This window comes from Lupinus angustifolius, unplaced genomic scaffold (genome assembly GCF_001865875.1).
Source record: "Lupinus angustifolius cultivar Tanjil unplaced genomic scaffold, LupAngTanjil_v1.0 Scaffold_165_11, whole genome shotgun sequence".
NCBI lineage: Eukaryota > Viridiplantae > Streptophyta > Magnoliopsida > Fabales > Fabaceae > Lupinus > Lupinus angustifolius.
Genome location: NW_017726245.1, coordinates 9,046 through 23,652, shown reverse-complemented (window position 1 = coordinate 23,652; position 14,607 = coordinate 9,046). Strand labels below are relative to the sequence as shown.

The window sequence follows — 14,607 nt, the reverse complement described above, 5'->3', positions numbered from 1 at the left end:
CACAATAAATTAACAATGTCATCTAAAGTAATTGGCTCTTCATGTGGTAGAATGCAATAATTCGAGATTAGTGTGAATGGGAACTATCTCTTCAATGAATTATATTGGAGCCAGTGATCAAATGTGTTTTAAGATCCATTGACCGATAAAGAGTGGAGTGTAGGGATGACAACATGGCTGAAAATTTACCCAATACTTAAGGTAAATATGATGTCTAGCAATTGAAGCTAAAAACAAGAATATGATTCCTATCCAGTACTGGGAATATGATGGGATGATTTTTTTTAAATTAATTAATTTAAAAATAAATTAAAATCTGAATTATTGAAAATTTATTTTTGCCACATGTTATGATCTAAATTATGTACTGGCTTCCTGTAATGGAGAGTAGCCAGACTAAAACAAAGTGTTATATTTCCAGAAGGTTCTCTAAGGAATCAAAAATTTAACATGGACAAACTCATGTGTAGACAAAAATTTATAAAAATTGGAAGCCTCTCCGAAATATCAGAGCCAGGTTTCGATCCTGGGACCTGTGGGTTATGGGCCCACCACGCTTCCGCTGCGCCACTCTGATTGATAGTCTTTAATTTACATATTTGTTACATATTCACTAAAGTAACATTACAACAATCGCATGTTAAATGCAACAACAGACAAAATAATTATTCAAATGAGAAAAGAAGCCAAAGATAGAGTAAATATTGTTTATTGGCAACAAAACTTGATTGATTTTAACGATATAATTGATATAATAAATAAATTTTTTGTTTGAATGTATTTGTTAAAAAACAACTTTAACATCATCTATTTTGTTTGCATTATATAACTAATATTTTTAAATCCTAAATTATTAAAAAGAGTATGAATTTATTGGACTTAATTTTTTTTGTAATATAGATTAGGGTACAACATGACAAGCAGGGAAGTACACCAAAATTGACTAAATCATAAAATAAATTTATGGTTGTTATCTATAACTAATATATAACACTAAATTTTTTGTGTCATCTACTATTTGATATAAGCATAAATACACCCACAAATCAGCATCAACACCTCCATTCTAGCTTCCATTTTCTGTGTGTTTGGCTCAACTTGGTTATTTTTAGTGATGAAGACAACTTTTCTAGTGCAAACGCTAAAAACAATAAACTCGTAAGAGGCCTTAAAAAGAGATAAGATAAAAGAATGGGGAAAAATGAAGTACATGCGCAAAAGTCTGAACCCCCACACTCATAATTCATGTTCTATAGTTTAACCAATTGAACTGAATGAAGTCACTAAGTATTTGTCTCACTAAATGAAGTTCACTAAATGGATCCAAGAACATTATAATGTTCTATCATAAATCAGCTTACAATATGAACCACTTAGTAGACAAGAAAAAATATAAGCTATGTATTGTATCCTAAGTTATTATCTACTACTTAGATTAGTTTAAAATCAAGAAAGTGCAACTTTTGTTATTATGTCTTATCCTGTATTTTTTAGAGAATCAAACAGGGCGATAGTGTCACTCCCTTGCGTTACACATAATATTGAACAAGCTGCACATAAAAATGATCTAAAGTTAAAAAGATTCAAATATATTTTGAACTATATTTTAATATTTGGGTTGATATTGTATTATACAAGTTTTAGTTTTATTTAGAGTTAGTTTTAGTGACTTTAGTTAGTTAAGTTTTATTTCCATGTATATATAGTTTACTTTCATTGTAAACTATCATTAACTCAATTTATTCATTCAATTCAATGTTCATTCAAATTATAGGCAACCTCCATAAAATCCACATGATGCCGGAACTATGTCAGAATGATGAGAAAAAAACAGAAGCCATAAGTGGTTTAAGAAATTAAGCTAGGGAAACTCCTAATCAGCTATAATTTATTAAGGACAGATATCAAGCTAAATAGCCATAAATTCCAATCACAATCTGCATGAACTGCCTTCAATGATCCAAAAGCATACAAGCTTAACCGATGATGAACTTCTTACTTTCTGTTTCAGACAGCAAAAAGCATACATAAGATGTATCTAGGCTGGTATTTCTGCATTGATAAGTCTAATAATAATTGAAAGGACAAAATCTTCATGCTTAGCAATTTTCAACGAGTCTCCCAATCCTTCAATTTTTTGCTTCCTTTAGGTTTAGCTATTGGTGCATTCATTGCTGCCATTTTGTCATTATACTTCGCGCGAAGCGGATCATTGTAAGTCCACCTGCATTAACCAACATTAACAAGAGCATTAGAGCATTATCTATGCATAAATTGCTCCTCACAGTAAAGAAAGATACCGACTCTTTTCCTTAAAGGGGAGGGGAGTTCCGGAGGTTTGCATATTAAGTAAAATGCAACTATCGTCCATGCATTAACAACTCCCAATTGTTGGTAAAGGATATATGTCAGACACAAGAAAAGCCATTTTTGTATCTTAAAAAAGATGTTAAAATTACATGCAGTGATATATGTCACAATGGAGCAAAAGCTACCTAATCATGCTAAAACATCATTTCAAAGGTGATTATCAATTATCTACAAGTATTGAAATGACTTCAAGCATAATTATGTGGTTAGAAGTACCAGTTCCGGTACACGAGACATGGTTCTATGCGGTTTGTTACGTTTTACATTATTATTACAAGACTTCTTTTATAAGAAATATGCTACATGGTATGCTGAACCCAGTACGCGAAACATAATCTAAATGATGGAACCATGCAACTGTATCCAGCCTATAAACCTAGAATGAGAATGCATGATAAAAGTAAAACACTGGGAAAAAATTGTGGACCAATTTTGTTGTTATGGAATCAAAACGAGGCTGAATCAGTTTTACAAGTTACACCAAATGTATCAATGTGACACAATAGTATTCAGAGTTCCTGTACATAATAAAACTAGCATTTCATATGGTATTAAGACTTCAAGAGCATAAACCTAATACTTTCAACTGAAATCTAATACTCTATTAACTTGACATATTGCAAGCAAGCAAATGATGAAATAAATGAAACCAAAAAGGACAACAAAAATAAACCAGCACTAATAAGTAGTAAGCATGCAACTGTATCAAGTAATATCAGCTGACCATATTTAAACCAAGCATGCAATATGAATTTTATTTAAAACTAAACTCACTAGAGAAGTATAAAACAATAGGAACACTGAACACATGAAGAATCTAGAAGTCAGACCATACTTAAAAATCCTTTTTATTCTATAAATTCACCAGAGAAGTATAAACCAATAGGAAAACTACTATAGGTTGTTTACTACATATCAGGGCTATACTTCAAACGAAAAAATAAAATGTGGGAAGACATAATTCTGCTAACTCAAACAAATTATGCCTTTTAACTAGATTTCTTTAATCAACTCTCTCCTTATCTCAACATCACACACAGTGAAAGTCCTTAGTAAACAAAGTTGGCCGTAATAATCTCACTTTTCTACAGACTTATATGCAGCAAAATTCTAATAAAAGATCATAAGAGAAGAATAATTGATAAATGAACATTTCAGTATTGACTTGAGCCACTCAATATATAACAGGAATGTAAAAGTTACTTAGACCATTCTGGATCAGGGTCAGAGCAGGTGAACTTCAGAAGTAAATGTGTAAATTGTGAACAGAGAAGCAATACGAACCGATTGAACAGTGAATGTACCACTATTCTATAAAGATATAGAATATATGGAAAGTGAACTTACGGGTTGTTCCAATCAGTAGTGTCCTCATTGACAAGATGGGTCCACTTAGTTCTTCCACTACGACCAAAGTGCTTGACTTGCATAACCTTAGGCAATATTGTCTTGTCCATTTTATCTTCTCCGGTTGGGGAAGAGAAATCACGTGCAAAGATATTATCACTTCCAACAGTGGCAGCACGGTCATCGGGATCATCCTGGAAGAAAGCACCCTTGTGATAATATTTCTGCATAAATCTCCATTTCTGCTTTGGTGGTGGAGCAGGTTTAGGATTCCTCCTTTCCCACTCTCTCCTTTCTTCCTCTGTCATGTTCCTCACCTTCTCAATCTCTTCTTTTTCCTTCAACATTGCCTCTCGTTCCTCCCTATCCCTCTTGATCCTACCAATCTCTCTCACTTTCCAAGCCTCATATTCCTCTGCCTCATTGAGTTCATCATCAGTATCCACATCGGCAATGTTCGCCTCCAATTCCAGATTCTTCTGGATTTCAACATCCTTCCGGATCTCCTCAACAACAATCTGCCTCGTTTCAATTTTCCTTTCCTCCAATCTCCTTTTTGTTGCTTCCTCAAGAGCCAGTTCTTCAGCTTCAAGACGCTCACGCTCAGCAATGGTATCTCTCTCCGATTTTGGAACAAACACAGGCTTCACCATCGCTACTCCGGTATATTCCTCCTCAGAGTCAGTCTCATACTCAGATTCCTCTTCCTCCTCTTCTTCCTCCTCCTCGTCCTCCTCTTCCTGAGGGAGCACCTCTTCCTGCTGTCTTTGAAGCGCCTTCTCTCTAAGCTTCAATCTCTTCTCAGTCAAAGCATCCACATCTTCTTCTTCTAAATCCAACCCTTCCTGCCTCCTAGCCTCCTCTTCCATCGTGGAAACAATCTCAGCCTGCCTAATGCGCCGATGATCCGCCCTAATTTCCTCGCGATTATCAATTCGACTCTCAAGCAAACGCCGAAGCCTACGATCATCACCTCTAACCAAAGCCGCATTTTCCTCGCGACGAGGAAACGCTTGCTCCAAGGCAGCTTCCTTGGTAGGTCTAATATCGGCCAGAATATACCTCTTTTGCATCATCTTGTCCACTAGAGCTGCATGCATCTTGTGTTTTGACCATAAAGCACAGTTTTGCAGACTCCTCCTCATCTGATGCGCTCGATGTAGTTTCCTCCTCGGGAGCATCCCACACGATGTATGCTATTTTTTATTTAAAATCTCGAGGAGTGCTCTTTTCAGATTCAACCTTCTTGAGATAGGCTGGACATTGTAGCCTCGTGTGTCCAACCTTCCCACATTCATGGCAAGTGAAGCACTCCTTTGGGATCTTGCTCTTTTTGGTTGAGTCATGCGCTTCTTTCTTCTGAAACCTCTTGAATCGCCCATTCTTTTTTAGGAATTTTCCAAATTCGCAAACTAGGAGATTCATGGTTTCTTTGTCTAGGTCAGAATCGGAATCATCATCCTTGTCTTGATCTTGCGAGCTGGTTGCTTTGAGAGAGATGCTTTTCTTCTTCTGATCTGAAACTTCGTTCATGGTCAAACGCCCTAACTCCATCTCATGTTCCTGGAGTTTGCCAAACAAATTCGCTTAAGGCATGGAATCGAAGTCTTTTGACTCCATGATCGCAGTTACTTTCGGCTGCCATTTCTTATCAAGGCAATGCAAAACTTTGTTAATTAACTCTCCTTCAGCAAAAGTTTTATCTAGGGCAACTAAATAGTTAACAATGTGAGTAAATCACTTTTGCATTTCACTAATTGATTCATTTGATAACATGTGAAATAGCTCATATTCATGTGTTAGCGCATTTAGCCTAGCATGCTTAACCTCGCTTGTGCCTTCATGAGTAACTTGTGAAGTGTCCCACATTTCTTTAGCATTTTGGCACTGCAACACCCTAAAGAATTCATCGTATGATAGGGTCGATGTGATAATGTTTTTGGCACGTAGGTTATGCTGAACCTTTTTGCGCTCATTATTGGTCCATAAACTTTTTGGTTTCTCTTTAGGTTCATCATCCACTAAGTGAAGTGGAACGAAACGACCATTGACCATAGATTCCCAAATGTCTGTGTCAATCGCCTCAATGAATATTTTTATGTTCACCTTCTAGTAGGCGTACCCCTTGCCACTGAAAATCGAAGGGCAATTGATGGATGCACCATCACTGCCAAACGGGTTTGTGGAACCCATCATAGTGTCCTCAAGGATCGAATGAATACACGGTCAAGATAGCACTTTCGTACTAGCTCTGATACCACTTGAAGGGGGGTTGAATAGGTGTCGCGGATCACTTGTTCCGCTTTCCTATATTTGCGCAAAACTAAAATAGACTGCAGTTAATCGATTATGCTTGGTCTTAATCGATTAAATAGTGCTCGGATATAATCAATTATGCTTGTGGATAATCGATTATCCTGACACTCACAACTTGATTCTTTGGTTTCTTGCATAGCAAGTTACCGATTCTTTACACAATTAATTGATTAATGAGATTACAGAAAGACAGTAAACAGATTATGGCACGCAATTCATTTTAACACAATTAATCAACAAAGTAAAGACGGAAAGTAAAGAGATTAGGGATTATCCTGGTTCGTTTGCAGTTCACCGCAAACTACATCCAGGCCTCCCCTTCTGATCTAGGGGGATATTTCTTCAACTATTGCAATTGTGAGTTTTACAAACACATTTCCAATTACAAAATCAGAAAAACTAAGCTGATCCTTACTTAGTCCCATGAGCTTGACAACCTAGGTTTGACCTAACTAAATCGCCTACTAGGATCTCCTATCCTTTCGCGATTGGCCCTAGCCTCGGTATCGCTCGAACTAAGATCTTTTAGCCTCTGAGAAGATTACAAAGATCTCTCTCGTAGTGAAACAATTCACAAAGAGATCAACTTCCTTGTTCAAACAGAATGTCTTGATTTGACTTGAGTACTTAATACTCGGATTCAACAATTGAAAACACAATCTAAAACATAAAGCAGAAAATCCACAAGAACCTAATTTAAAATGAAATTTAATGCATTGGGTTTCCCAAAAATGATTCACACTCTTTTCAGAAAAAGATTTTTCTCACAAATCTCTCAAAGAAATCAAGAACTAGATGCAAGAATTCAATGCATAGAAAACTAGAGACTAGAGGCAATGATATTAATCTCTAAGCCTAATTCAGAATGCTTTCACTCCCTAGGTTTTCTAAATGCACTTTCTCACTGCAATGCAATGTATGAAAATGTATGCTCTCTAACAATTTTCGAAATATGCATGTTATGCCATATTGGCAAGAATTACAGAATTCATACTAATCCTACTAATACTGATATTAATCAATTATCCTTCCATTTAATCGATTAACAGGCTGTTGAAAATAAGTTTCTAGTTATGCCTTAATCGATTATATGGTATCTTAATCGATTAACGTGCTAACAACATCAGATCAGTTAGTAACTGAGTTCTAGATAATCGATTACACTAACTACTTAATTGATTATACTGAGTTAAAAATGTTTTTCTTTGATGTAAGGAATGTATGGTAAACTACCTATATGATATGCACATGTTTTACATAGCTTTTCAAAATATATTACCTTTAATGCATGAAACTATGTATGTGTATGCATGAGCCTATTTATCATAAGATATCTGATGTTATGTCTCAAATTTAATCTTGCTCTATTTTAGTTCTTGTGAGAGTTTCCACCTAGGTTTACCTAACCTAGACTCAATCTAAGGCAATCATCTTAAGACTTCTAATTACAAGTAAATATAATAAAGTCCTAAATCTATAGATGCAACCTATGAGTCTTCGGCTCGTTGTTTGTTGTATGATCTTCAAGCTGTCTTGTATATGTGTTTGCTTCATCAAAGCTTCGGTTAGCCTTAAATGTGCAGGTCTTGACTCTTTACACTTTCAGGGTATGGGACCACTCCCCGTCTCACACGCTGCCAACAACGCACCGCCACTCCACCTTACAGTCTCACCTACCCTCCTTCCACACGACAAGAACATAATACAATACGCCTGTCAGACCTGCCACAAGCTACAAGTCCACTATGTACAGAGTACGGCCCTGCCAAATCCGCTTGGAATAGGAAAAGCAGCCCCTGACAAATCAGAATGGTCGGTCATGCCAACAGTACTCTCTAGAACCACGTCATCCACCTCAACTACTATAAATAGGGGTCCCCCATAAGGAAGTAACATACATTGATTATCATTATCGTTCATACTTGTAATCTCAATTTCTCTATCTCATTTATTACGCTCCTAAGCGTTAACTCTATAGTCTTATTGACTTGATTGTCGGAGAAACTTTTTAAGTACTTCCACTGGTGGGTCTAAGTCAACTCCATCCAGATTCCTGAAGAGCTTCAGCTCGGATACCAGAGAAGTACTACCTGAACCTCCAGTCCAACCAAACTTGTTCACTAAAAAAAGCATAAAACAATATTGAACCTTTGTGCCTAGAAATAAACATCAACTAAGTCTATAAAAAACATTGTTGGTTACTACGTGCAAACATGAGCCAATGAGATTAAATAAAACTGCTTTGTTTTTAGACTTTAAGTAAATAGCCATAGATATGTCTTCACAGATCCATTTGTCCACACTATTATGTTAAATATACGAATAAAAATTATTGAAATGTTTCCATTGCTTGTTACTACTGAATTGAAGTTAATTATGATGATTTCACCATACTCCCAGTTCTGTAGCTAATGTGAAAGCCAACTAGTATTGAAGGCTTTATCTATCTTGATGTTAAGTAGGAGTACTTATCCAATTTCAATTTTCAGATAGTTCGATCTATATAGTCTGAAAATTTTCCTCAACTGGTTCATATTATTGATCCTGCAATGCTATGCAAAATCTCTAGGTTGCAATCCAACATTATTTTTTTTGTATTACCAAAATAATTTTTACCTTTTTGGATAAGGAAGTAATATATTTTGGGTTGATGGCTACCCTCCCAAAGTGAAAACAAACAAAAATAAAATAAATAGATAACCAAAGAATAAAAATGTTTGGAACCATCCTTAATTAACACAATAAATTAACAATGTCATCTAAAGTAATTGGCTCTTCATGTGGTAGAATGCAATAATTCGAGATTAGTGTGAATGGGAACTATCTCTTCAATGAATTATATTGGAGCCAGTGATCAAATGTGTTTTAAGATCCATTGACCGATAAAGAGTGGAGTGTAGGGATGACAACATGGCTGAAAATTTACCCAATACTTAAGGTAAATATGATGTCTAGCAATTGAAGCTAAAAACAAGAATATGATTCCTATCCAGTACTGGGAATATGATGGGATGATTTTTTTTAAATTAATTAATTTAAAAATAAATTAAAATCTGAATTATTGAAAATTTATTTTTGCCACATGTTATGATCTAAATTATGTACTGGCTTCCTGTAATGGAGAGTAGCCAGACTAAAACAAAGTGTTATATTTCCAGAAGGTTCTCTAAGGAATCAAAAATTTAACATGGACAAACTCATGTGTAGACAAAAATTTATAAAAATTGGAAGCCTCTCCGAAATATCAGAGCCAGGTTTCGATCCTGGGACCTGTGGGTTATGGGCCCACCACGCTTCCGCTGCGCCACTCTGATTGATAGTCTTTAATTTACATATTTGTTACATATTCACTAAAGTAACATTACAACAATCGCATGTTAAATGCAACAACAGACAAAATAATTATTCAAATGAGAAAAGAAGCCAAAGATAGAGTAAATATTGTTTATTGGCAACAAAACTTGATTGATTTTAACGATATAATTGATATAATAAATAAATTTTTTGTTTGAATGTATTTGTTAAAAAACAACTTTAACATCATCTATTTTGTTTGCATTATATAACTAATATTTTTAAATCCTAAATTATTAAAAAGAGTATGAATTTATTGGACTTAATTTTTTTTGTAATATAGATTAGGGTACAACATGACAAGCAGGGAAGTACACCAAAATTGACTAAATCATAAAATAAATTTATGGTTGTTATCTATAACTAATATATAACACTAAATTTTTTGTGTCATCTACTATTTGATATAAGCATAAATACACCCACAAATCAGCATCAACACCTCCATTCTAGCTTCCATTTTCTGTGTGTTTGGCTCAACTTGGTTATTTTTAGTGATGAAGACAACTTTTCTAGTGCAAACGCTAAAAACAATAAACTCGTAAGAGGCCTTAAAAAGAGATAAGATAAAAGAATGGGGAAAAATGAAGTACATGCGCAAAAGTCTGAACCCCCACACTCATAATTCATGTTCTATAGTTTAACCAATTGAACTGAATGAAGTCACTAAGTATTTGTCTCACTAAATGAAGTTCACTAAATGGATCCAAGAACATTATAATGTTCTATCATAAATCAGCTTACAATATGAACCACTTAGTAGACAAGAAAAAATATAAGCTATGTATTGTATCCTAAGTTATTATCTACTACTTAGATTAGTTTAAAATCAAGAAAGTGCAACTTTTGTTATTATGTCTTATCCTGTATTTTTTAGAGAATCAAACAGGGCGATAGTGTCACTCCCTTGCGTTACACATAATATTGAACAAGCTGCACATAAAAATGATCTAAAGTTAAAAAGATTCAAATATATTTTGAACTATATTTTAATATTTGGGTTGATATTGTATTATACAAGTTTTAGTTTTATTTAGAGTTAGTTTTAGTGACTTTAGTTAGTTAAGTTTTATTTCCATGTATATATAGTTTACTTTCATTGTAAACTATCATTAACTCAATTTATTCATTCAATTCAATGTTCATTCAAATTATAGGCAACCTCCATAAAATCCACATGATGCCGGAACTATGTCAGAATGATGAGAAAAAAACAGAAGCCATAAGTGGTTTAAGAAATTAAGCTAGGGAAACTCCTAATCAGCTATAATTTATTAAGGACAGATATCAAGCTAAATAGCCATAAATTCCAATCACAATCTGCATGAACTGCCTTCAATGATCCAAAAGCATACAAGCTTAACCGATGATGAACTTCTTACTTTCTGTTTCAGACAGCAAAAAGCATACATAAGATGTATCTAGGCTGGTATTTCTGCATTGATAAGTCTAATAATAATTGAAAGGACAAAATCTTCATGCTTAGCAATTTTCAACGAGTCTCCCAATCCTTCAATTTTTTGCTTCCTTTAGGTTTAGCTATTGGTGCATTCATTGCTGCCATTTTGTCATTATACTTCGCGCGAAGCGGATCATTGTAAGTCCACCTGCATTAACCAACATTAACAAGAGCATTAGAGCATTATCTATGCATAAATTGCTCCTCACAGTAAAGAAAGATACCGACTCTTTTCCTTAAAGGGGAGGGGAGTTCCGGAGGTTTGCATATTAAGTAAAATGCAACTATCGTCCATGCATTAACAACTCCCAATTGTTGGTAAAGGATATATGTCAGACACAAGAAAAGCCATTTTTGTATCTTAAAAAAGATGTTAAAATTACATGCAGTGATATATGTCACAATGGAGCAAAAGCTACCTAATCATGCTAAAACATCATTTCAAAGGTGATTATCAATTATCTACAAGTATTGAAATGACTTCAAGCATAATTATGTGGTTAGAAGTACCAGTTCCGGTACACGAGACATGGTTCTATGCGGTTTGTTACGTTTTACATTATTATTACAAGACTTCTTTTATAAGAAATATGCTACATGGTATGCTGAACCCAGTACGCGAAACATAATCTAAATGATGGAACCATGCAACTGTATCCAGCCTATAAACCTAGAATGAGAATGCATGATAAAAGTAAAACACTGGGAAAAAATTGTGGACCAATTTTGTTGTTATGGAATCAAAACGAGGCTGAATCAGTTTTACAAGTTACACCAAATGTATCAATGTGACACAATAGTATTCAGAGTTCCTGTACATAATAAAACTAGCATTTCATATGGTATTAAGACTTCAAGAGCATAAACCTAATACTTTCAACTGAAATCTAATACTCTATTAACTTGACATATTGCAAGCAAGCAAATGATGAAATAAATGAAACCAAAAAGGACAACAAAAATAAACCAGCACTAATAAGTAGTAAGCATGCAACTGTATCAAGTAATATCAGCTGACCATATTTAAACCAAGCATGCAATATGAATTTTATTTAAAACTAAACTCACTAGAGAAGTATAAAACAATAGGAACACTGAACACATGAAGAATCTAGAAGTCAGACCATACTTAAAAATCCTTTTTATTCTATAAATTCACCAGAGAAGTATAAACCAATAGGAAAACTACTATAGGTTGTTTACTACATATCAGGGCTATACTTCAAACGAAAAAATAAAATGTGGGAAGACATAATTCTGCTAACTCAAACAAATTATGCCTTTTAACTAGATTTCTTTAATCAACTCTCTCCTTATCTCAACATCACACACAGTGAAAGTCCTTAGTAAACAAAGTTGGCCGTAATAATCTCACTTTTCTACAGACTTATATGCAGCAAAATTCTAATAAAAGATCATAAGAGAAGAATAATTGATAAATGAACATTTCAGTATTGACTTGAGCCACTCAATATATAACAGGAATGTAAAAGTTACTTAGACCATTCTGGATCAGGGTCAGAGCAGGTGAACTTCAGAAGTAAATGTGTAAATTGTGAACAGAGAAGCAATACGAACCGATTGAACAGTGAATGTACCACTATTCTATAAAGATATAGAATATATGGAAAGTGAACTTACGGGTTGTTCCAATCAGTAGTGTCCTCATTGACAAGATGGGTCCACTTAGTTCTTCCACTACGACCAAAGTGCTTGACTTGCATAACCTTAGGCAATATTGTCTTGTCCATTTTATCTTCTCCGGTTGGGGAAGAGAAATCACGTGCAAAGATATTATCACTTCCAACAGTGGCAGCACGGTCATCGGGATCATCCTGGAAGAAAGCACCCTTGTGATAATATTTCTGCATAAATCTCCATTTCTGCTTTGGTGGTGGAGCAGGTTTAGGATTCCTCCTTTCCCACTCTCTCCTTTCTTCCTCTGTCATGTTCCTCACCTTCTCAATCTCTTCTTTTTCCTTCAACATTGCCTCTCGTTCCTCCCTATCCCTCTTGATCCTACCAATCTCTCTCACTTTCCAAGCCTCATATTCCTCTGCCTCATTGAGTTCATCATCAGTATCCACATCGGCAATGTTCGCCTCCAATTCCAGATTCTTCTGGATTTCAACATCCTTCCGGATCTCCTCAACAACAATCTGCCTCGTTTCAATTTTCCTTTCCTCCAATCTCCTTTTTGTTGCTTCCTCAAGAGCCAGTTCTTCAGCTTCAAGACGCTCACGCTCAGCAATGGTATCTCTCTCTGACTTGGGAACAAACACAGGCTTCACCATCGCTACTCCTGTATATTCCTCCTCGGAGTCAGTCTCATACTCAGACTCCTCTTCCTCCTCTTCTTCTTCCTCCTCCTCCTCTTCTTCTTGAGGAAGCAGTTCCTCCTGCTGTCTTTGAAGCGCCTTCTCTCTAAGTTTCAATCTCTTTTCAGTCATAGCATCCACATCCTCTTCTTCTAAGTCCAACCCTTCCTGCCTCCTGGCCTCCTCTTCTATTGTGGAAACAATCTCAGCCTGCCGAATCCGCCTATGATCAGCCCTGACTTCCTCACGGTTATCAATCCGGCTCTCACGCAAACGCCGAAGCCTACGATCATCACCTCTAACCAAAGCCGCATTTTCCTCGCGACGAGGAAACGCTTGCTCCAAGGCAGCTTCCTTGGTAGGTCTAATATCGGCCGCAACATCTTCAGTCTCATCATCAGCCCATTCAGGAACTTTGCCAGGCCAATACCGCTGAACTTTTGTTTGGCCAATTTTACCCCTGAGCTTATCCCTTATAGCTATTACTGTATCACTAACACCCGCCGTCACCGACATTGTTCTTCCACTATTGAACAGAAAATTGTAATTTTGCTTCCCTTACTTCAAACCCTATTCTACAAAACACACGCAGATACATAAAAATAAGTAAAAAATAAAAAGGGTTTGAAGCCATTGTTCATGAATCATGATATACCTTCAGAGGGAAAAACCTAAGGGGAAATGTTTGAATCTATTGTTGCAAAAAGGGTTTCAATTTGAAATTGGATTAATTGATTAAAAACATTGGAAGTTGAATTCATAGAAGAATATAAGTTACAAGGGCTTACGATTAGAGAGGGAAGAGAAAGCGATCGCTTCAGGAACCTTCTCGTTTTTTATTCTCTTCTTCTCTCTTTGCTTCTGTGAGCGATCTTTGAGCCAGAACGTTGTCCTCTGTGCTGCGTTTGGTGATATTTGTGAACCTTGGTTTTTGCTTTATTTTATTTCTTACTTTTGTGTAAATATTGTGATATAAAGTTAGGTTGCAACACTTCTGAGTAAAATGTCAAAAGTTCAATATTTTTGTGAGTAACATTCATATCTAATCATTATTGGTTCCTCAAATAAATAGTAGATAATATATTGACTGTGTATTAATCTTTAGACGAAAAGTGTATGAATATTAGACTAGGAAATCCAACATAAAATGTTTAACGCACATATTTAATTAAAGATAACGCATTCATCAGCTAACAAGAAGGGAAATTTGTCACTGAGAAGCTGGACCACGAGTATTATGAACGGTTAAAAGTTAAGAGTCAAAACATCATGATATAAAAATTGTATTGTACCAACCAGTTTGACTGGAAAACTGACTAACTGAACTCTAACTAGTACGCTATAATTGATGTACCAGTCCAGTGTTAAAACTAGTGAAAATCAGCTAGATTTAGTCAAAACTGGTGAACTAGTTAAAATTTGATTAAATAGGTCGATTTATAC

At 35.3% G+C, this 14,607-nt stretch overlaps 1 protein-coding gene, 2 non-coding genes and 1 pseudogene across 6 annotated transcripts; all 4 read right to left on the bottom strand.

Moving 5' to 3' along the window:
* Positions 1-505: 505 nt before the first annotated feature.
* TRNAM-CAU lies at positions 506-577 on the bottom strand. Its single transcript has one exon. It is a non-coding gene; the product is annotated as a tRNA-Met (tRNA).
* Positions 578-1,810: 1,233 nt separating this feature from the next.
* On the bottom strand, positions 1,811-5,271 carry LOC109340368 (annotated as a pseudogene).
* Positions 5,272-9,275: 4,004 nt separating this feature from the next.
* Positions 9,276-9,347, bottom strand: TRNAM-CAU. Its single transcript has one exon. It is a non-coding gene; the product is annotated as a tRNA-Met (tRNA).
* Positions 9,348-10,580: 1,233 nt separating this feature from the next.
* Positions 10,581-14,117, bottom strand: LOC109340371 (microfibrillar-associated protein 1-like). 4 transcript variants are annotated; one of them, XM_019578046.1, is made up of 3 exons: positions 13,953-14,117; positions 12,488-13,739; positions 10,581-10,994 (listed from the first exon to the last, which is right to left on the bottom strand). In XM_019578046.1, the coding sequence occupies exons 2-3, from the start codon at positions 13,678-13,680 to the stop codon at positions 10,880-10,882; spliced, it is 1,308 nt and encodes a 435-aa protein (XP_019433591.1). In that variant the 5' UTR covers positions 13,681-13,739; positions 13,953-14,117; the 3' UTR covers positions 10,581-10,879. The 4 variants fall into 4 exon arrangements, with proteins under 4 accessions (XP_019433591.1, XP_019433593.1, XP_019433594.1 ...); XM_019578048.1 differs by having other exon boundaries at positions 12,488-13,734; XM_019578049.1 differs by having other exon boundaries at positions 13,990-14,116.
* Positions 14,118-14,607: the final 490 nt, after the last annotated feature.